This window comes from Erythranthe guttata, chromosome 11, assembly GCF_056151865.1.
Source record: "Erythranthe guttata isolate IM_541 chromosome 11, IM_541, whole genome shotgun sequence".
Lineage (NCBI taxonomy): Eukaryota > Viridiplantae > Streptophyta > Magnoliopsida > Lamiales > Phrymaceae > Erythranthe > Erythranthe guttata.
This window is the reverse complement of record NC_142543.1, coordinates 3,220,967-3,243,936: the sequence shown is the minus strand read 5'-3', so window position 1 is coordinate 3,243,936 and position 22,970 is coordinate 3,220,967. Positions and strand designations below refer to the sequence as shown.

General features: G+C 37.6%; 3 protein-coding genes across 3 annotated transcripts; 1 reads left to right on the top strand and 2 right to left on the bottom strand.

Annotated features, from left to right (window-relative positions):
• Nucleotides 1-249: 249 nt before the first annotated feature.
• Nucleotides 250-3,665, bottom strand: LOC105965514 (RING finger protein). Its single transcript, XM_012990068.2, has 7 exons — nt 3,538-3,665; nt 1,826-2,131; nt 1,429-1,519; nt 1,110-1,270; nt 930-957; nt 676-784; nt 250-579 (listed from the first exon to the last, which is right to left on the bottom strand). The coding sequence occupies exons 2-7, from the start codon at nt 2,051-2,053 to the stop codon at nt 498-500; spliced, it is 699 nt and encodes a 232-aa protein (XP_012845522.2). The 5' UTR covers nt 2,054-2,131; nt 3,538-3,665; the 3' UTR covers nt 250-497.
• Nucleotides 3,666-4,582: 917 nt separating this feature from the next.
• On the bottom strand, nt 4,583-8,275 carry LOC105965543 (inactive protein kinase SELMODRAFT_444075). The gene is made up of 8 exons (XM_088825455.1): nt 7,563-8,275; nt 7,248-7,402; nt 7,075-7,169; nt 6,069-6,988; nt 5,804-5,964; nt 5,486-5,710; nt 5,036-5,185; nt 4,583-4,720 (listed from the first exon to the last, which is right to left on the bottom strand). The coding sequence occupies exons 1-8, from the start codon at nt 7,750-7,752 to the stop codon at nt 4,682-4,684; spliced, it is 1,935 nt and encodes a 644-aa protein (XP_088681581.1). The 5' UTR covers nt 7,753-8,275; the 3' UTR covers nt 4,583-4,681.
• Nucleotides 8,276-15,268: 6,993 nt separating this feature from the next.
• On the top strand, nt 15,269-16,297 carry LOC105965416 (protein EFFECTOR OF TRANSCRIPTION 2). Its single transcript, XM_088825545.1, has 3 exons — nt 15,269-15,559; nt 15,683-15,985; nt 16,083-16,297. Exons 1-3 carry the CDS (start codon nt 15,269-15,271, stop codon nt 16,236-16,238), a joined length of 750 nt encoding a protein of 249 aa, XP_088681671.1. The 3' UTR covers nt 16,239-16,297.
• The last annotated feature ends 6,673 nt before the right edge of the window (nt 16,298-22,970 follow it).

Below are 22,970 nucleotides of genomic sequence, written 5' to 3'. Positions count from 1 at the left end.
TATCACAAATTAAAGCTACTTGATCAATAATTATCACAATAAGTCAATAATACACTTTCAAGAATTAAGGAGTACACACATCTTGAAGATCCAATAAAAAATGGATACTATGCGTATATAGATACGCAATAATGCGGGTTCTATAACTCTCCTGTACAATTTACAGGTTATTGCACGAGAACGGAGTTTATTGGACGTATAATTATGGTCGCGAATTCACTAATAAAGGGGCCAAAAAAAAAAAATATCTAAGTCAGGAGAAAATATAACTTGAATAGAATCGCCAGGTGGAGAAGGCATACACGTGTTACACGTACAGACAACTGAAAAAAATAAATATTATTTACACGTCGGAAAAACTTAAAAAATAAATTAAATATAGCACAAACAGATGCAATAATATATATAAATAGATATATATAACAGAAGCATATAAACAGAAGACGTGGGTTTTGCTTTTTTTTTTTTTTTTTGGCCTGAAGAAGCAGAAATGGAGCTTAAAAGAGCTTAGAGATAACATGGCACGAAGTCCAAAACGCCGTCGAGGCAGCTCTAAAAAGGGCGGGATTCTGATATATTCTGTTCCATACAAACACCATTAAACAAGGCAATAAATAATTATTAATAAATAAATAAATAAATTGTAATGTGAGAATTAGGTTTAAGAAAGCTCACCCAATGGCTGTAGCTCCCCAAGAAGCTACGTTGTAAATTACTTTGCTTCCATCCCAAGCTTTCTGAAGCTTACCCTTCTTCTTCTTCATAGAGAATGTCTTGCTCAGAGCTGAAATGAAAATTGGGAATAAATTTATGGCCCTTAAATATTTTATCCAGGATTAAAATGCGCAGTGGAGATCATAAGTCGGAAATCAACAAACAGATTAGATATTTCAAAATATGATGCGAAGTTGTAAAATGTGACTACTTGCCTGCTTGAAGTTGGTTTGGTGTCAAATCCTGCAAAATAAAAAATTGACAAATATCTCAGTAAAAGTGAACGTTTATACAGTTGGAAGTCAATAACTCGTCAATGAATGATTATAGCAAAGCAATGTGGGGGGAGCACATAGTGCACGTATATAATTTAACAAGGTTAAAATCATCGGCACCTTAGTCTGTTTAAGGGATAACAAGTATGCAGCCATGAAAGAAGCAATGCCATCCATTATATCTTCTTCGCCGACTAAAACATAATCGTCTGGGTCCGCCTCTACGTTTCCGCCTTCCCAAAGGTCATTCTCACTGATCATGTCCCAAGAACTGCCTTCTTCTGCATCATTAGGTAATGCAAATAATATAAGTTTGCATTTAATACGCGAGAGAGTCCTTTCTCTCATCGCTTTTCTTTTTTTTTCCCTTTTTAAGAAAAAAAAAAGAGTCGGATATTAATAAACTGTAAATGTAGCAGTAGTTTTTGAAGTGTCATACCAGCAATGTTTTCTGGAAGAGATGCCTGGGCATCTTCAAGTTTCTTGAGGAAATCGGGACCTTCAACTCTCGATTTCAAAAGGTCGTAAAACTGCAGAAAGGCAAAGCAAATGAGATTTAGAATGTGCGAAGATATATGTCTGAACTTTGTTTCATCCCTTTCTTCAGGGAAATGTTTTTTGCAAGAACTATTATGAACATAATCGAGGCTATATTCTTGAACTCGACCTCATAACACCAATGAATGAGCTCACATGCCGACTAATAGCAAAGCAATCAAAAGCAAATTGTCTAATCTCGTAAATATCTGGAAGCATTTCGAAAGATAAATTAAATATAATATACAATACCACAAAGAGAACATAAAACCCATAAGAAAAGTGAGCAAAACCTTCACCTCGGATGTATCAGTATCACAACTGGCAGGAACAGAGGAGGGCCCCGCAGAATCTTCCGGAACATCAAGTTCGCCATCAACATTTTCATCATCATCATCTTCATCGTCATTGCAGCCAGAGGCAAGTTGTTCGAGAGCCTGCTGGCATTGCTGAAGCACCGCCTCTAAGGTTTTCCTCTTCACCCGAACCCTATCGTTCTGGATAACCGTAAGATCTGCCAACTCCATTAATTATAATAGTTCCTTACGCACATAACAGCACGACAATCTTCTACAATAGAAATCAATGATCTTGTGGATTCATGTCTGTTGCATAAAATTGAAAGGGTTTTAGATTAACAGAAATTGCTCGACTAATAGCTCATTAATTTATTTATTTCAATAACAACTAAATCAACACACAGATACAAAAGACCTACACTAAGTTGAAAATTTACTTTTTACCAAAAACTATCAAGCAACAACGAGACGTGTAAATTACAATCCAAGATAAACTGATGGGATATTTTTACTTTAGAGAGTCTAATTCAACACATTTCTTCAATGAGTAGCCTTGCCCGTTATTACACAGACCAAGAATACTAAATGTCGTTTTTTTTGTTTACCGAATATTCTTCTTAAAATTGATCAAGAAACAAATTGCTGCAAAACATCGTAACTTCAACAATGACAGGCGACACGTTCTAAAAACTACAGTGGTTTTTATTCATTGTACGATGAAAATAAAAAAATTATTACCAAAAACAGCAAACAAACAAGTGTAATCATGAACGGACATGCAGCATTTCGTTTCTCCCAACCCTTTTGTTCTAAGTAGAGCTAATTAATAAAGGTGCATCTTCCTTATATTGCAGTTGGCATGCAGAAACTAATTATCAATTCTTTTAGGCCTCGTTTGGTTGCTAAGATAAGATTAAATAATTTAATAAAAGACTTTCGACGATCCAATATAAAAACATGCCTAGAAGGCAAGATAAGACATGATAACATAATATTAGCGGGTCGACCGGACAAGTTATTGGGAATACAAAACATCGAACAAAGTCCAATTATTTAGTTAAACTTAATCATGACTAATTTCCCCAACCAAACGAGACCTTAATGATTACTATTTATGAACCTTAATGATTACTATTTATGAAAAATTCAAATACATCGAGATATCTGTAATTGCATCATAAGCATCCATTTTCCGTGCCAATCTTGAACACGAAAACAAAGCACTTGCTCGAGATCTAAAACGTGTCCGTGCCCAGACAACACACTAGAGCTACATATAGCAACCAAAATCAAGACTAATCACTCGTAAATTCGATACTTAAAAGATCCAGAATACGTATTCTCCATCTAACTAAATTTCGAGCCACGTGCTTGATAAGGTGGATCGGATTGTTTGGCACGTGACGAAGCCTTGAGTTTGGTATGGGATTGAGGAAGTGAATGGAGGTCAATTCTATGGCAGAAAATACAGCAGTAAAATTCACTTCCTTACAGTCCGCAAAATTTCAAAAAGGTTTATTACAACAAAATCAGAATCCGAAACTCGCAGGTGACGAACAGATAATCCAATCATGAAATTCAACAAAAAGTAAAAGTCGAGCAATTTTGTTTTTTAATTTAAAAAAAGTAAAAATTGATTTTGCTGGTAAAATTGAAACGAAAACTGAAGAGAAGCTATTGATGAAAGAGTGAAGAGAGAGAAAACAAATTACCTTTCGTTGGTCGATAGAGACACCGTGATTGCCGGCGCCGATGCCGTGCCTAGCGGTGGTGATTTGGCTGCAGGAGGTTTTGAGAAGAATCGGGCTTTGGATCATCATCAACGAGGAAACACGCGAATTTCTAATCTAAAACAAATGCAAATTATCGGGCTGGGCTTCAATTTAATTGGGCCGAGTACACGGATAAATGTAACCTTTCGAATTGGGGAATTGGAATTTGCCCATCTTAGAAAAAAGACTAAAATAACCTTTTTCATTATTATCGTCTTCAATGCTTCATTTTTCAACTAATTAAGAGTTTTAAAGTGTAAAATTGCTCTTCACTTTCATATTCTTTTTCATTATATTTCATTAGTCAAATGAGTTAATTGTTAGTAAATAAAAAATTGAGGCTCCATACATGTTCAGCCGCCTCGCCCCCAGGCCCCCATTCATTGGTCCGACTGATTTTGATGGAGAATATAAATTATGGTGACTTGACGACATGTTATGGTAATAGATCCAGGTTTGGTGGCCATAAGGAACTAAATCTCATTTGAGTTGAAATTTTCAAACTGCGGTCGACAGTACTCGATCCTACGACCTTGCACCAACTTACCATACATGTTTTGATTATGGTGACGTTGGACTTTTAGGTTGCACCTAGATTTAAATTTTTGAAATGAATTGATTTTTTTGGTTTTGAAGAGAAATGAATGAATTTAAAACGGGTTCGAGTGAGCAGGAATTGAAATGACTCCAAATGAAAAATTGGTTTGAAATTTACCGCAACAGCTCAAAAAATAACTAAAAACGAGAGGTATAGGTTTGAAATTTTCTTCTCAAACAACTCAATTCAAACAATAGCAATCCATATTTTCTATACTTCATAAGGCTACACTATACACCAATCAATCCCAATCAAGATATATATATATATATATATATATATATATATATATATATATATATATATATATATATATATATATATATATATATATATATATATATATATATATATATATATATATATATATATATATATATATATAAAATAATAATATAATAATAATTGTCTAAACTCTACATGATGGAAAATGGTGCATTTCACCATTTTTGTTGAGCATCTGCAAAATATTCCAAATGCCAAGTTTCATTTTGTCAAAATATCACCTTCCAACATCCGAAGTACCTACACACAGCAGACACATAACATTGCATCATACAGTAGAACTTCGATAAATTAATATTCGATATATTAATAACTTCGTTTAAATAATAATTTCTTCCGGTCCCGACTCAGCAAAAACCTACTAAATTATTAGTTCGATAATATAATATTTCGCTAAATTAATAGAATTTTGCTAGTCCCGACTGTATTAATTTATAGAGGTCTTAGTGGTATATAGTTTTTTTTCACAAACAAGAATTTGGTCATTTAATTCAGTCCATTTTCCACATGCTTAAAATGTACTTAACAATAAATTCAACTTTTTATTTGCCTTACTTGAGACATTCGAGGCCTTAATTGAGGATCTCGTTGCAGACAAAACATAGCACAAAGCAGCATTTCCCGACCCTCTTTCTCCGAATAGCAATTCATCAAGCACGGATCAACGTATTCCCAAAGAGAGTTCTCTTCTAACAGAGGCCGTGCCTACTCCACAATAAACATAAATAAAATAAAAAATTAGGCCTCGTTTGGTTGCCTCAACGGGATTAGATAAGATCATATAAGATTATTGCAATCTTATTACAGCTCATTCTTTATCAAAAACTTCATGGCCTAGAGCCGGGCAGGGAAGTTATTGGACTAACCGAACACCAAATAAAGTTCGGTTATTTAATTAATTATATTTATGGCTTATCTTACCAACCAAACGAGGACTTAGAGTTACACATTAAGTAGTAGGTTCGATATTTATTTTTAATTTAAATAATTTTTTTTAAATCGTACCCACTCAGTGAGGCACTGCTCTCCCTTGGGCCGGTTTATATCCACTGCTTTCCTACCCGTGAAAAGCTCCACCAACACCACACCAAAAGAGTACACATCAGCTTTTTCGCTGACCTGGCCAGTTTGAGCATATTCCGGTGCTAAATACCCAAATGCTCCGATTATTCTCGACTCAGCACCCGAATGTCCGTCCGGTTGTAGCCTTGCTAATCCGAAATCTCCAACCTTTTTTTATATATAATAAAAGAACGGAAAAAATGAATTAGAAGATCATACTTAATAGATATAATTAAATAAAATTAATAGGTGATGACATACTAATGGCTCGAAATCATGTGTGAGGAGAATGTTGTTAGGCCTCATATCTCGATGCACTATACATCCCACTCTACACTCCTCGTGTAGGTATCTCAATCCTCGAGCAGCTCCTATTGCAATTTTTCTACGTGCATCCCAATCCAGTCGATTCTTATTACACCCTACAATTTAAATTTAAAATCATAATAATAATTATATAAACATTCTTGATTGGAAGTGCACATTTAGTATCAGAGAAAAAAAGAAAAAGAAAAAAAGAAGGTACCATATAGATGTGAATCTAAAGATCCATTGCATATATATTCGTAAACGAGCAATCTTCTTCCATCCTCCACGCAATATCCAATCAGCATTACGACATTTCGATGCTGTGCGCAGCTCAGCATTTGTACTTCCGAGCAGAACTCACGGTCGCCTTGACTGCTAGCTAATTTATGTTGCTTCACAGCTATCACTTGACTGTTTGATAAGACCCCACGGTGTACAGAACCATATCCACCTTCGGCCAAAAAATTAGCCTCCGAAAATCCATTCGTGGCTCGTGCCAGCTCAGCGTACGAGAACAGCCTAGGGGGTTTTCCGAAGTATGGTGTTTTGTGCTGACATAGCGAACAGAGCGGAGGGGAATCCGTGGGTGCTTTTTTGTTTAGTGATATCATTTGTCTCATATTCTTGCAAGAATCTTGATTTGTACTAGGTTGTTGTCCTTTACTGCTGGATCTATTTAGACCTTCGTCAGCCGAACTCAGAATGTCTTCCATCCAATGCTGTGAAGACATACTTGTCGAAAGAGAGCTTCGATTATCACTGTTTGACTCAGATTCAGATTCGGATTCGGATTCGCCAAAGTCGTAATTTCCGAATGTTTGTGGCAATAAAATCTGCTTCACTTTTGGTTCCCAATTGATTTCGGACATGAATGTTGCAGAGGCGAACATGTCTAAGGTTGAAATCGAGGATATTCTATTATCCGGGCTGGTCGTTGGTGTCACATTCGGAACCTTGATAGTATTCAAAAGGTCGAAATCGCCCTCAAGACGTGATTTTGGACTATGAAGCACCTCGGTTTCCGTGTTTCTTGATTCTGTCAAGTTCAACCGAAGAACTTTGGGCTCGGAATTTTTAGCAACTATGACATTACAGTCGAGCTGCTCCAGGCAAATATTCCCTTCCTTTTTCATTCCTCTGTCGAATAGTTTTTGAATCTTGAATATATTCATTTATAAAGAATAAACAAAATAAAAAATAAAAAATTTGATCGAGCATCTTACTTGTCCAATACAACCCATTGTGATTGAGCTCTCTTGGCTTCGGAAGCCACTAATCCATCTTTAGACCCGTAAACTACTTTCATCTTCACAGTAATCTACAACAGCAATGAATAAATAGTTATTAAATTGACTAGTGCGAAAGAAAGAGTCGACTATAAACATCGATAAAATACATTTTGTGGATCGTAAATATCTTGGAGCTGGCGTATCATTTGGTTGCATATATCGGTTATATACTCCTTCTGTTCGAGAACTGTTCCTGACATGAATCTCGAGTATCCAGCCGTGCAATCGTTATGAAAATTCGGAAAACCCCATAGTTTTTTACCTGATAAAAAAAAATACTACGTTAATGTTCTGAATTGCATTCTTTTATTACAAAAATAAGAATGATTACAGTACCAGCAACATTTGTTATACTTTTAAAATCAATTTAAGGTTAGATGGTTGACATTGATTAAAAAAGCAGAAAAAGAAGATGTTGTTACTTGAGCTTTGACTTGGAATGATCACTACAAGCCTAACGCAATCCCCTCTCCGAACAACGTTTGTTAGCGCCCATTTTAGAGCAGTTCTCGGAATTTCTTTAGAAGCCTTAACAGCAACAATAACCCTGCTCTTCACAACAGCATCCAAGCTGCTTCTATGAGTGGAACTTTTCTGCCTAATCACACTCATCTCAAGTGGAAGAAAAATCCACCCCACCCCTCTCAAATTAAGCCTCTAAAACCATCAAAATTACTCGATATTCTTCGTTCCGATTTCAGTTTTTTCTTGCTCAAAACAGACTCAAAAACATCAAGAATCTTGATTTCCCCAAAAGGGTTGAATCAACAGGGCCAAGAATCTTGATAAATATGCAGAAACAGGGAAAAAGAAATCAACTTGATTGGACTGAAAAAGGTGCCATGAAAAAAAGTCAATAACTGAAAGGGACTTTTATCAAACAGTTGGTGTGCGAAATGTGATATCGAAACAGAAAGCAAAAGGGTAAGGAAAAAGGTGGTGTGGAGTTTAGCTAGTAGGCTTGAAAAGATGCTAAGATGGCGCAGAGCCTGCAGATTGGTGGGTTTTTTGTATTTACATGGGCAAACTTTTTCAACTCAACAAATTATTTGAATATGATAAGAAGAAAGACAAATGGGGGAAAACGCCATTAGAGAAAGCTGAAATTGATGTGTGGAGAAAGCGAAAGTTGAACAAACTTTTGAGAGCTGGAAGTGACATACGAAGTTTGAAGTTTAGTACGTTAAAGAGCCCACAATCACAATTCACACGTAACAACAAATAGATTCCGTAATTAAATAATAAATAGTGCCTCTCTCTCTCTAGATTAAAGTATTATTGTACTTTCTCTTTCCATACATGTTTATGGGTATGGAAGACTTTTCCCAAATAAATAAAATAAATAAAAATTGTTAGAGAAACTATATATAATATTTTTTTGTTCGAGCTTACATCTGGTGAATTTCATCGACTGTGATTTTAGCGTAGACCTAAATAGTGAATTATCCACGTTTATACACATTCACATGTGTATGTATGCGATTGTATGTTGATGTATGATATAAGACCATCGGCGTATCTTAGCCAAGGTCTGGTTGGAATATTGTGAGACCGTGGGCAAAATTTCAGCCTAAATAATATGCTAGTTCGCTGGAAGGGCCATTATAATATTGTATATATATATATATATATATATATAATGCAATGATATTTTAAGTATATAATTAATGAATAAAATAATTTAAATGTTATAAATATTTTTATATTCTAAAATGGTCATCTATTTTTAATTTAAATTTATAGAATAACACTATAAATTATATAAAATAATGGGTGCAAATTTAGACCGAATGGTCTGTTTTAATAAGAAAATCGAATGCCATAGGATGATTGACGAGTGGATAATTTAAATTAAAATATAATTAGCATTCTAATAATTGAAAAAAAAAGAAAAAAAGAAACCCCAACAGAACCCGTAACCCCTCTAATCCTAATTATAATAGTTATAATAGCGTGATTTATTAAGAGTTAGATTTAAAAGTGCCACATGTCAAAAAATTAGTGGAATCCGATTTATATTAAATGTCGGCTCATCCGCTCAGAATTTAATCTCTAAAATAATATAAACATACAAAAAAGTTAAAATATCCGGATTTTTTCTTTTTGGTTTGTTCACGCGTGAGCTAGGGGCGTGGGCCATGGTTGTCGCACCCATGGCCGCCCTTAACCTCAATAAGAGAAAATAAGATGCTAAACGTACCTGGTTATTTACACTTGGTGGATTTGAACAGTAGATTAACACATAATCACATACATACATGTGTGTTTAGTGAGTAATTATTTAATCAAATCTACGGTTCAAATCTCATTAACCATATATGTTTAATGAATATCACCGTTTATTTATACCAAAAAAATAAAAAAAAATTCACCAACATCAACAACAAAATTTACAATTTAAAATTTATATTATAAATCAAATCGTAACCATCAAATATAGATCGAAAAACACTCCAACAAAATCATGCTACCTCAATAAAAAATTCCATAACGTCCAAATAAATAAAAACAAAATAGTTTATAACACTCCATTAAAACAAAGATATATATAAATAAAAGGACTAGTTTCATCGAGCCATCTGAATCGAGTTCCAAGTTAAAACCTACACATACAATCAAGAGTAAATTAGAAAGAAAAAAAAATCCAATGTTTTTTTTTCCTTTCACCTAGAACTCCGACTCCGTCGTTGAGTATCCTCGTCGATCGAGCGTGTTCTAACGTTGCGTTTAATTTAATTATATTACTATATTTTATTTCTCTCTTTTTTTGGGGGTAATTGTTAGTAGTGGGTATTTGAAAGAAATTAACAGCCCGCCAAAATCTCAAATTTGAACGGTTGTATTCACAAGCTCACGTACGTTCTCCATTTCTATTTTAACTTCTCTCTCTAAAATAACCCTCACGCTCCATTTTCTCTCTCTAAATTACCATTCTCCAAACTTTCTTCTTCCATGCACAGAACTTTCTATATATCATGAATAAATAATATGATGATGCGCATCAAGTTTGGGCAACTACCCTGATATGCCTAATTGGGCCAACCCAATGGGCCTACAATTTCTTTACCTACTGGGCTACGAGCCCAATATCGAAGACTAATATCACCAAGGCCCAAACACCTTCAAGTAAGGCTTGGGCCCAACAAAGCAAACCCAACCCAATAAACGATATATAAATAGAGGTTTTACTCATTTTATTAAGGTACGTCCGATTAACCAAGCAATGCTAAAATATGTATTCTCTGGACTATTTCTATGATCAGCACGTCTGACTTGAGCGTCGGAGGGGTTTCCGCCGGATCAACCCCCGGCTTAGTTTATGTGTTCTATGATCGCAGGTACCTCAGGATCATCAAGTTGTCAAACTACTGATCCGCTTTGCTCTCCCAGTTCATTTTCTACACCACCCTAGGTGATCTAAACTTTAGCATCATCATTTTGGCGCCGTCTGTGGGAACGATGCAAACCAGATCACGTAGCCAACAAGATCCTCCTGAGGCGTCTGCTCGGAGAGAAAATGACACAGCTAACGACCTCCCACCTCGTGGAGGCTCTGGCTTGCCACCTCCTCCACATCCCATGGATCCGCCTCGCGAGGTTCAGGTGATCCCCCCTCGGGACCCACCACTCGCCGATCCACCACTCCCTGCTCCTCGAATGGTTCAAATAACCGAGGATGCGCTTCAACGCATGATAGCAAAAGCTTCAACTCGCGCTGCCATAGAGGCCGTGACCCAATATATCACCACGATGGGAGCAAATGCTCCCAACGCGAAACCAGCACCTGCTTCACATGTGGAGCCACCTATGGCACCACCGCCATCGACTCCCTGGGGGCTTACATCTGCCCCCAAAATATTTCGCTCGCCAAGGGTTATCGACTCCCTGGGGGCTTACATCGCCCCAAAATATTTCGTTCGCCAAGGGTTATCGACTCCCTGGGGGCTTACATCGCCCCCAAAATATTTCGTTCGCCAAGGGTTATCGACTCCCTGGGGGCTTACATCTGCCCCCAAAATATTTCGCTCGCCAAGGGTTATCGACTCCCTGGGGGCTTACATCGCCCCCAAAATATTTCGTTCGCCAAGGGTTATCGACTCCCTGGGGGCTTACATCGCCCCCAAAATATTTCGTTCGCCAAGGGTTATCGACTCCCTGGGGGCTTACATCTGCTCCCAAAATATTTCGTTTGCCAAGGGTTATCGACTCCTTGGGGGTTCACAATGTCCCCCAAAATATTTCATTCGTCATAGCAGGAGCCAACGCTCCTCCTCGTGAGGCCCCTCTGGGTCCCCAACATGATCAATTTCTACTTACTTCTCGAACGGTTCAAATAACTGAAGAAGACCTTCAGCGTATGATCACGGAAGATTCAACTCGTGCTGCCACTGAATCAGGGGCACCATATATCGCCAAGGTGGGGCATCTCACCCCATTGGTTCGTGATCGCTTCATCCTAAATGGGGGGCTATCCCATCCTAAAGTTGGGCATCTCATCTCAAGGGTGGTACATCCACTGACCTTTCATCCCCAAGGGGGTGCACATCCCATCTCAAGGAACGAGGATAATCTCCCTACTAAAAAAAAATAGAGCATCCCCAAGGGGGTGCACATCTCATCTCAAGGAACGAGAATAATCTCCCTACTAAAAAAAAATAGAGCATCCCCAAGGGGGTGCACATCCCATCTCAATGAACGAGGATAATCTCCCTACTCAAAAAATACAACATCCCCAAGGGGGTGCACATCCCATCTCAAGGAACGAGGGTAATATCCCTATTCAAAAAATAAAACATCCCCAAGGAGGTGAATATCAACCAGATAAAAAAAAAAGAAGATGAAAAAACAGAAGAAGAAAAAAGAAGAAGATGAAAAAATAGAAGAAAAAAGAAGAAAACAAAAAAAAAGAGTAGAAGAAAGAAGAAGCAAAAAGAAGATAAAAAAAAAGAAGAAGAAGAAGAAAAAGAAAAGAAGATGAAAAACAGAAGAAGAAGAAAAAAAAAAAAAAAAAAAAAAAAAAAAAAAAACAACATTTTCGTCCCCCGAGCCGGTCAAGCCGCCGCGCGCGCGCTCTCCAAGCCAGCCTGCCGCGCGCGCCCTCCAAGCCAGCCTGCCGCGCGCGCCCCAAGACCCCAAAAAAAAAAAAAAAAAAAAAAAAAAAAAAAAAGGGGGAAGCTGCCAGCGCGTGCACTGCACGCGCGCGTGGGTGCGCCGCACGTCTTGGCTGATGCGAGCCTCGTCTGCCGTGCGGAAAATATTAAAAAAACAATAATAAAAAAAAAAAAAAAAACAGAAAAAGGCAATAGCAAATCACGCGTGGCACAAGGTTGCCCAAGGTCTTTTCTCTCTCCTCCATGCTCCTACCTCTCTCCTCATTAAATGCCCATCATATCATTCTCTTCAATCATTAAATGCGCGCACATCTATGTCCGCGCGTCTCCAATGAGCGCGCGATCCTATGCGCGCGTTCTCCGAAGCGGGCCTCATCTCATATATTGGAGCGCGCGCGACTATCCATACTCTCCACCAAATTGCGCGTAGATTTTGACGCGCTTCACCAAATCGCACGAGAATTTCAACGCGCTCCACCAAATTGCGCGAGCTCTCCAACGCGCCCCATCAAATCACGCACGCTCCCAAATGGATAAATAAAAATTATTATTTCTCCACGCCAACAATTAATGGTACACCACAATACCGATCTACTCTCGACACGATCCGGTATCATTTTCGACTAGGCTCCCACATCGAATCGAGAGTGGGGGGCTTGCGAGACAAACCCACACGCGAGATAACTCCCACGAGGAGCAAACTCACTCGGTCCTACGAACCCACAGCGAGATAACTCCTACGAGGATACCACTCGCTCCATCCTACGACCCGCAGCGAGGAAACTCCCACGAGGAGTCAACTCGCTCGGTCCTACGAACCCACAGCGAGATAACTCCTACGAGGAGACCACTCGCCCCATCCTACGACCCGCAGCGAGGAAACTCCCACGAGGAGCCAACTCGCTCGGTCCTACGAACCCACAGCGGGATAACTCCTACGAGGAGACCACTCGCTCCATCCTACGACCCGCAGCGAGGAAACTCCCACGAGGAACCAACTCGCTCGGTCCTACGAACCCACAGCGAGATAACTCCCACGAGGAGACAACTCGCTCGGTACCCCAACCCGCAGCGGGACAACTCCCACGAGGAGCCAACTCGCTCGATACTACAAATCCGTTGCAAGGCAACTCCCACGAGGAGCCAACCCTCTCTGGTCTCAAAACTACAGCGAGATAACTCCCACGAGGAGCCACCTCGCTCGGCACTACAAATCCGTTGCAAGGCAACTCCCACGAAGTGCTACCTCGCTCGGTAATAAGACTCGCCGCGAAACAACTCCCACGAGGAGACAACTCGCTCAGAGCGACCTCGATACGCACGCTCCTCAGTCGCGCGTCACCCAATGCTTCTACAACTTCGTTGCGAGACAACTCCCATGAGGAGACAACTCGCCCGAAATTCAATATATAATCGCAAGCTCAAGATAGCACGATTACGACCCTAGAAACACTTAGAAATATTATGGGAATCTATATAGCCTGGCCAGCTTGATTACTCAAATTTATCTACTTGTTTTCGATGGGTCCTTCATTAAAACGTGGCCACGGTCCAAACATACTTAAAACCCACGAGGTCTAACAAGGGCACGACCCCCATAAAAAAAATCTTGAGAGTCTGATCCCCTCCTCAAGTACATCACGCACAAGGCTATATGTAAACACATATAAGCAACGCGTCAAAACATCGACAATGTCGAAAAATAACAACTCCCACGAGGAGAATACTAGCTCCGTGCTACTACATTATCGTGAGACAATTTCCACGAGGACGTAACTCGATCAACTCGATTACCCCATAGACAACTCCCACGAGGAGATTACTTGATCCGTGCTACTACATTATCGCGAGACAACTCCCACGAGGAGATAACTCGATCAACACTATTACCCCGCGACAAGACAACTCCCACGAGGAGATAATTCGCTACTACATCGTCGCGGGACAAAACCGACGACTCAATTAACTTACATCGCGACAACCTTATCGCGCTATGCGCCAACGCGCATTCACACCCCTCCGACACACGCTCCAACGCTTTTTCGCATACCATTAGGCCATACGCCAACGATCGACTTCTACATTTTTTACTCTCGACACGATCTGAGTCCCACCACAACATGGCCCCCACATCGACTCGAGAGTGGGGGGCTTAATGATATGCCTAATTGGGCCAACCCAATGGGCCTACAATTTCTTTACCTACTGGGCTACGAGCCCAATATCGAAGACTAATATCACCAAGGCCCAAACACCTTCAAGTAAGGCTTGGGCCCAACAAAGCAAACCCAACCCAATAAACGATATATAAATAGAGGTTTTACTCATTTTATTAAGGTACGTCCGATTAACCAAGCAATGCTAAAATATGTATTCTCTGGACTATTTCTATGATCAGCACGTCTGACTTGAGCGTCGGAGGGGTTTCCGCCGGATCAACCCCCGGCTTAGTTTATGTGTTCTATGATCGCAGGTACCTCAGGATCATCAAGTTGTCAAACTACTGATCCGCTTTGCTCTCCCAGTTCATTTTCTACACCACCCTAGGTGATCTAAACTTTAGCATCATCATACCCTACGCTGCATTAATTTCAAGGTTCAATAGTACTGAATATCATGGGCATAATCAGTGGCGGAGCCAGGAATTCGAGACAGGGTGGGCTTAACATTAACGGGGGTTGGGGGGCAGCGCCCCCGATTTTTTTTTTTTTGATTCATTCACATAAAAATATAGCACAAAATAACTACAAATTTATAAACTTAAACTAATATAAGCTATATTAAATTACTTGGGTGGGTGGGCTTAACATTGACGGGGTTCGGGGGCAGCGCCCCCGATTTTTTTTTTTATTCATTAACATAAAATAGCATAAAATAACCACAAATTATAAACTTCAACTAATATAACATAAATTTTTTGATAGATAAGCTAAACTAAATTACTTGGGTGGGCTAAATTAAACTATTTGGGGGGCTAATTATATATAGATATAATATATAGTATAAATTTTTAAATAATGAGAGTGGGCTGGAGCCCACCCTTGCCAAAGGGTGGCTCCGCCACTGGGCATAATTGTCTTTTCACATTCAAGAAGCCATTGCATCATCATAAACCACGCATTATTAATACAACGGTAGACTCCTCCGGCTCATCGTCAATAAGAACTTCCCCCACCGCACACATCTCCCTCGCCTCCGCCCGAAGAGAATATTCCAGCCACACAAAGTATGACGCCGCCCCAGCCCGAAGACTTAAGAGAGAAGATTGTAGGCATACAAAGTATGACTCTGCTTTCTCCGAATGGAAGGTTAGCATGCAAAAGCAAAAGTACCATCTCTCTCTCTCTCTCTCTCTCTCTCTCTCTCTCTCTCTCTCTCTCTCTCTCTCTCTCTCTCTCTCTCAATAATTGTATTTTCGACTTTTCGTGCAGATTTTAATAGGATCGATGGATTGGAAAGAACATGCGATGGGGAAAGAAGGAGCGGAGAGGTACAGAACACACAACCTCCCGAACTGCGCTTGTTCGCCGGGGGTTTACGAGCTTGCCGTTGCACTCGTCCTCCGACGACATTCCGGCATCATAATCTTGGTTCCCGTTTACGTCGGACAAACCGAAAACATTCGGAACCGGCTACAGGATTATGGCCGCAACGGTGCCCATTTAGAAAGTAACGGGTTACTAGTTTCCGACGTATTTTCCAGAGGATTCTCGATTGTTTACAGATGGGCCCCTGTAAGTTCATTTAATTACAGCCAGGTCCCTTGGAGTTGTATATTTTTTTATTTATGTATGTATGTATGTATGCATGCATGCATGCATGTATGTATAGATGAAGAGCAAGGAGGAGGCGGAGGAAACCGAGAAGGAGATGCTTATAGAGTGCTACGATTATGCGTGGAACAAAAGAAACAATGGCGAACGCAGGCCCGACGACGTACGCAAAAGACTTGAGTTTTCGAAAAACCTAGTCGGAATATTTATGTAGACGCAACGTGCGCAGCTTCTTCCAAAAATCATGTCGGTCGACTACAATAAGTTATATTATTGTGCGACGAACTATTCAAAAGATGTTGGGAAAATTGGTTAAAAATTGAGTCATGAACAATTTTTTATCAATGTTATTGTACGGTCTAATTGAGTATATAATGAATTTTGGATTAGAACCAATTTTGTGGTGAATGAAAAAATTACTAGTCCAAAATATAAGGAAAGTGGGATTTTGAGTTATCCCACATTGGAAAAGTAGAGAAGTACTGAGCTGAATATATATCAAATTATTGGGACGGGCCAAAAACATTAGATCATGGGCTTTTAACCCATTGGGCCCTTATAACTCGAAGCCCATCTCGATTGGTCTGACTGGTCTGAATTGGTGCGGCCGAACCAATGCAAACCATTCGGCTCAACTCGAAATGGTGCAACCACTCCCAATTGGCTCAACTCGAAATGGTGCAACCATTCAAACAAAAGGTACCTTTTTTTTCTCCAAAGGACACTACTTTTCGAACCTTATAAATAGACCCTAACTTTCCCAAAATTCAACACTTCAATCCAAAAACAAGCCTACTACATATTAAGCCTACCCTTCACAGATTCTCTCCAAAAGTTCTACACAAAGTACAGTTCGTCGTACTTGGGATTTGGAGTGCTCCTATTCCAAGTTTTGCCGTTGTATCTTGGGAGACGATTTCCATTTAATCCGTTAGCACCGTTGCGGGGAAATTTCGTCTTAAGGACAGAGTCAACTCGCCTCGGCTAATCTTTCCGTATTTTCACTAATTAATTTGTTCAACCAATTTACTAAATTCACTACCCGTTTTATGTATCGGGAACAACAATCTTAAGACGAAATTTTTGTGATTTAGTAAATTGTGTTTTCTGCACACGTTGGTAAACGAGATGGAGAAGAAGATAGTCTGCAAAAAAAAAAAAATCAAGAAGTTACAAAATACAATTGGAGAAAGTTCATTTTCGGACAGAACATGAAGTCCACATTCTTGCCCATTTTCGAAGGTGTTAAAGTCCGAATATGGCAAATTAACATTTCACAGAAGTTGTAGATAATCAAGTTAGCTTTTCAGAACATGTTAAATCGTCACAATCGGAGATCGTACGAGGAAGTTATGATGAAAACACGAAAGGGTGGCAGAACTGCCGATGCACATTTTCATGAAAAATACAACCGTTCGTGACCAATGTAACTCGTCGCATATTAACGCATCACCAATGTCCAATGCACGAAATTTTGGTGAAAGAAGACTGAATCGAACATCAATAATGAGGTTTTATATTATTTTTGATTCATGAATATTATTTAATTTTTTTTTTCTGGTTCCATTGTAGGTGAAAATTTACAGCACACCTATTCCGACTTCGAGGCTTATTTTGATCATGATCCAGTCCGAATCTCAGAAAACGTAAAAGATAAAAGTTGTAGAAAAATGTGTTGGCTGTTCGGATCATATTGAATCAACAAAATCGGACTTGGGACGGAAGAGATATGAATAAATTATTCAGCACTGCCATAATATTGACACGATTTGGTGCTACCCACAAAATTTTGAATTGACGAACATATAATTTATCGGGTACGATTTTTAATTATAAGATATCTATTTGTGCAATATATTGATAATGCTATATGATATAATGGTGGATTGTTGCATGATAGTCTAATTTTCTATGTCGAAGCATGGTGAACCATATACAATATATATGCTTAATGAATATTCATTAAATTTGTTGCATGTACATTAATAATAGAAATATTTTTATCCTAAATGCAATAAAGTGATAGCATATATGTTAATTATTTGAATAAGTGTACTATAAACATCATGATATGTGCTGTACTACATGACATTTCTTATGAAAATGCAATATTTATTTGCATAAATTGCATATAGTTTTGATAGGGGATTAGCTTTCTCCCAATTTTCATTTGATGTGGAACCATTCAGTTGATAGATTTTCGAATATGTTATATGAAATTCGTGAGTACGTGATCTTATTAACGTTTTTAATATTATCTATGAACGATTAGACTTGTCTCGTATATTAAGTATGAGTTACTTAGTAAGAGGAATATTAGTATCCATATTATTATTTGCGTAAACCATACTAATTCATCATAATTGTGTTATTGCATGGACAAGTATTGATTACGTGCTATAAAATTTATATCAATTCATTATGTTGGACATGAACTAATTTATGGCATGAAATATTATGTTCAAACTTGATGTTATTATATACTAGTGTGTATACTATATGTTGATATAATATGCTTGATATATTGTTTCTTTCTATGATCAACTAGTATGAACGTCGTGCTCACATGTCATATATTATGTTTATTACAATATTTATGTACATATGTTTTATATATGAATCATACTATTGTTTAATTAAAAGCGTGATTGAAATAAAATAGAAAGAAAGAGAAGCTCAATTCATGAGAGCACATGAGTAGTTCGTGTCTCAAGAACATAAGAGAAGATCGAATCGTTGGTTCAATTTGATTTTTTGATATCACATTTACAATGTGATGATCTACAATGTGAATGGATGAGATCGGATTTTGATTTCCAAACATCCGAAATAATTGTAAACAACAATGAATGCTTTGTTGAAATAAAATTCGAGCAATTTACTTAAGAGCTTGTTTTGTAGAATTAAATCGTTGGATTTGGCTGAATTTTGAACGGCATGTTTAGGACATACAATCCTAAATTATGAACGATTAAAATTAGAATTTGTATATTCTAACGTTAATATTGAATAGTGGAGATCAACCACCATTTGAAGAGAATAATATTCTCTTGTTTATTAACAAGATTTAAGTATCTTGACGGGTTTTCTCTTTTGAGGAAAATGAAGAAATCTGATTTGTTGACAAGATTTAAGTATCTTGAGAAGATTTCTCTTTCTGTGCTTTCTTGAGAGAAAGAATACAATACTTTGTAAATAAATATGTTGGTGATCCAATATATTTTTCTAACAAAAGAAGATGTATTTTGTTATATGTTGTATCCTTATTAATAAAAATAAAAATAAGGATCTCAAAGCATTTAAATGCTATGTGAATGAAAGTTGGAAAGTGCCAACTTTGACAAATGAATTAAGAAATGAGAACTAAAACTTTGGAAAAAGTTTATGAATATCATATTGATAAATTCTAGAATACATACTCTAGAATGTGTGGGGGTCTTTATCCCGAGCTAACCACATTAATATTTAGAAATGTGGGTGTCTTTAGACCCTAACCACATAAATATTTAGAAATGTGGGGGTGTTTAGGCAAAGGTAAAAAAAAGTACCTAAGTTAATATATAACGCCTAGTATAGTTAAGTGATAAAATACTTAAGCATATTCATTGAATATGTAAATAATGATTGTGCATAAGATAGTCATTCTTGATGCAAATTACATTATATCTTTCTTGTAAAATAAGAAAATAAATAAGTTCTAAATAAGAGAACTAATAAATGTCTAAGTGGTAAATCATCAAAGTGATGAACAACCAAGTTAAAATATGTGTGATTGGTAAATCATCAAAGTGATGAACAACCAAGATACAACAAGATGACAAAGAAAATCAATATGTTTGATTTTGATTTGATTTTATAATTTATGAGTTATAAAATGAACAAAGGACAATTATTGAAATATCGTCTACATTGGAAGAATGTACGTGGAAGTTAGTTTGTCTTCTTCCAAGTAGTAAACCATTAAGGTTTTGATGGACTATTCAAAGGAATGATTAAGGGTGGTCCAATAAAGCTAAATTAAATAGCTATGGAAAATCTTGATTATTTATAACATTGTAATATCAAGCTAAATTAAATAACTATGAAAATATTCTGAAGTAATATTTGATAAAATTGTGTTAGTAATTCTCGTAATAACGAGTGTAGCCAGTGTGTTTATATTAAAAGCACATGGAAGTATATGTCTATAGACGACATTATAATCATGAGATAGTGATCATGATACTATTTTGAACGTTGAGAAAATATTGGAAAAGTAAAAATAAAATTTTTGATGTCAAAAGACGAAGGGTCTAGACGATGTAATCGTATAGATTAAAATCACTAAGACAAAGATAGTCTTATTGAAAGTCTCATGTTGAGACACTACTAGAAAATTGATCTAGTTATCTAAAGACCAAGGGTTTACCTTGCCAAAAATAATGATGAACAATGGTTCAATTACAAATATTTTTGGATAGTTTGGCAGCATAATGAATTGCAAACTAGTAAATATGTAATTCCAAAATAAATAATCATTCAATGATATTATAAGGGTTCTTAGGTAATCTAAGTATCGCCTTTAAATGGATTACATTAAAGAAAATATCCAATTGTATTAGGAAAGAACATTGGATGTATGAGTCCACTAAGATTATGTATCTTGGAAATCCTCAAACTAAATTGAATAGCTCGATTCATGGTCGAATTCGAATGTATAACTTGAGATAAGGTTAGAAAAGAAGTTGAATAAACTTCATAAAATTATTGGAGGGTGTTCCGTGTTGGACTAAGTCGGTGTCTACAATTATGAATAAATTGTGATAACCAATCGGTTACGTTAAGGGCACAAACGACATGTATAATGGCAAGTATCGATACACTCGTACACATAAGACCATTAGACAATTGATCTCAAAAGAAATAATATAACATTTCAATGGTTAATAGCGGATCCGCGACTAAAAGTCAACTAAAGAGATCAAACATATTGCTTGTCTAGGGGAGTGAGATTAAAACCCATAAATTAAGGACAATCTTGGTGGTAACCCAACCATGCTGACTGGAGATCCCAAGAACTGGTTCAAAAGGGACAACTAAGCTAAGAAAGTTCAGTGATGCACTAAGGAGTATATATTCCTATGGAATAATATATTTCCAACTCATTCCCGTAATAGACATTAGTGCTGCCTGCAGAGAGGGTAAAGGATAAGCGAAAGCTTTTAATAATTCCAAAACCTTATAACAAAAGGTGAGGTATTGGCAGGATACCTTTAATAGGAGATCACCTATGTAAGTGTATGAAGTGAGGGCCGCTTCAAAAACTTGACAAACACTTATGAATCCAAGATGTGTGTCCATGGCCAAAACGGACACAATCATGAGAACTAAGGAAATGTGAGAATAGTATTGTGTGGGTTACATTGTCTTGGTTTACACGAACGGCTGACAGTTCAAGACATCGCGTTCACTACTCAGCCTAGTAAATCCGATGTAACTCCACTACGGAAGGTTCAAAGCTATATGCTACCTATCCCGATGCAATACTATTCGCGGGAACTCTAGAGAGAATCGACGCCCTCGTTTTCATTCATGTGGGGGATTGTTGGGAAAATTGGTTAAAAATTGAGTCATGAACAATTTTTTATCAATGTTATTGTACGGTCTAATTGAGTATATAATGAATTTTGGATTAGAACCAATTTTGTGGTGAATGAAAAAATTACTAGTCCAAAATATAAGGAAAGTGGGATTTTGAGTTATCCCACATTGGAAAAGTAGAGAAGTACTGAGCTGAATATATATCAAATTATTGGGACGGGCCAAAAACATTAGATCATGGGCTTTTAACCCATTGGGCCCTTATTACTCGAAGCCCATCTCGATTGGTCTGACTGGTCTGAATTGGTGCGGCCGAACCAATGCAAACCATTCGGCTCAACTCGAAATGATGCAACCACTCCCAATTGGCTCAACTCGAAATGGTGCAACCATTCAAACAAAAGGTACCTTTTTTTTCTCCAAAAGACACTACTTTTCGAACCTTATAAATAGACCCTAACTTTCCCAAAATTCAACACTTCAATCCAAAAACAAGCCTACTACATATTAAGCCTACCCTTCACAGATTCTCTCCAAAAGTTCTACACAAAGTACAGTTCGTCGTACTTGGGATTTGGAGTGCTCCTATTCCAAGTTTTGCCGTTGTATCTTGGGAGACGATTTCCATTTAATCCGTTAGCACCGTTGCGGGGAAATTTCGTCTTAAGGACAGAGTCAACTTGCCTCGGCTAATCTTTCCGTATTTTCACTAATTAATTTGTTCAACCAATTTACTAAATTCACTACCCGTTTTATGTATCGGGAACAACAAAAGACAATCGTACTTTTTTGAGACGTAAAAAGACGATTCGTGGTTTTCGTAAATCAAAGGATTGAAAAACACACACAAGAGGGATGCATAAAACCTAATTGTTGCATGCATTCCCCTAATGCAACTTTAATTTTGGTTCACAATTTGTGAAGTTTATATTGTGTAGTTGTACATATATATGGTCTAATTGATGGTTACTCCTTCGACTTAAAAATTGCACGAATTCAATTTTATACTTCGATTCTTACCCGTTCCACTAGTTATTTTTCAATTTCCATACCATTTTCGATAGATTTCGTATTTTTATACGTAATTGTGTGTATTTGTATGTCAAATGGTTGAAGAGTATGTATTTAAGTGTGGAAGCAAAAGATATATTAAAGTGATTCCATAAATGGAGTTGCGATCAGGGCGGACCGAGGAGATTTTGGGTGGGGTCGTAGAAATATTTTTTCGGACTAAAAGTATAAAATAATAATTTTGAGGCTAAACTCTAAAGTAGGGGTGGATTCGGTACGGTTGCCAAACATTTTGCTCAATACCGTGTACCTACCGTACATTGCGGTATTGAAAAATTTCATACCGTTACCGTAC

Bases quoted from the DNA above. Each gene is read 5' to 3' on its own strand.
- LOC105965416 (XM_088825545.1), top strand. From the start codon at position 15,269: ATGAGAGTGGGCTGGAGCCCACCCTTGCCAAAGGGTGGCTCCGCCACT. The intron at 15,560-15,682 runs GTTAGCATGCAA...CTTTTCGTGCAG, and splicing joins CTGCTTTCTCCGAATGGAAG to ATTTTAATAGGATCGATGGA. The intron at 15,986-16,082 runs GTAAGTTCATTT...ATGTATGTATAG, and splicing joins TTGTTTACAGATGGGCCCCT to ATGAAGAGCAAGGAGGAGGC.
- LOC105965543 (XM_088825455.1), bottom strand. From the start codon at position 7,752: ATGAGTGTGATTAGGCAGAAAAGTTCCACTCATAGAAGCAGCTTGGAT. The intron at 7,170-7,247 runs GTATTTTATCGA...TTGCTGTTGTAG, and splicing joins ATATTTACGATCCACAAAAT to ATTACTGTGAAGATGAAAGT. The intron at 5,186-5,485 runs GTACGATTTAAA...ATTGTGGAGTAG, and splicing joins AGCAGTGCCTCACTGAGTGG to GCACGGCCTCTGTTAGAAGA.
- LOC105965514 (XM_012990068.2), bottom strand. From the start codon at position 2,053: ATGGAGTTGGCAGATCTTACGGTTATCCAGAACGATAGGGTTCGGGTG. The intron at 1,271-1,428 runs GTATGACACTTC...CTAATGATGCAG, and splicing joins TCTTCCAGAAAACATTGCTG to AAGAAGGCAGTTCTTGGGAC. The intron at 958-1,109 runs GTGCCGATGATT...TTTATTTTGCAG, and splicing joins TATCCCTTAAACAGACTAAG to GATTTGACACCAAACCAACT.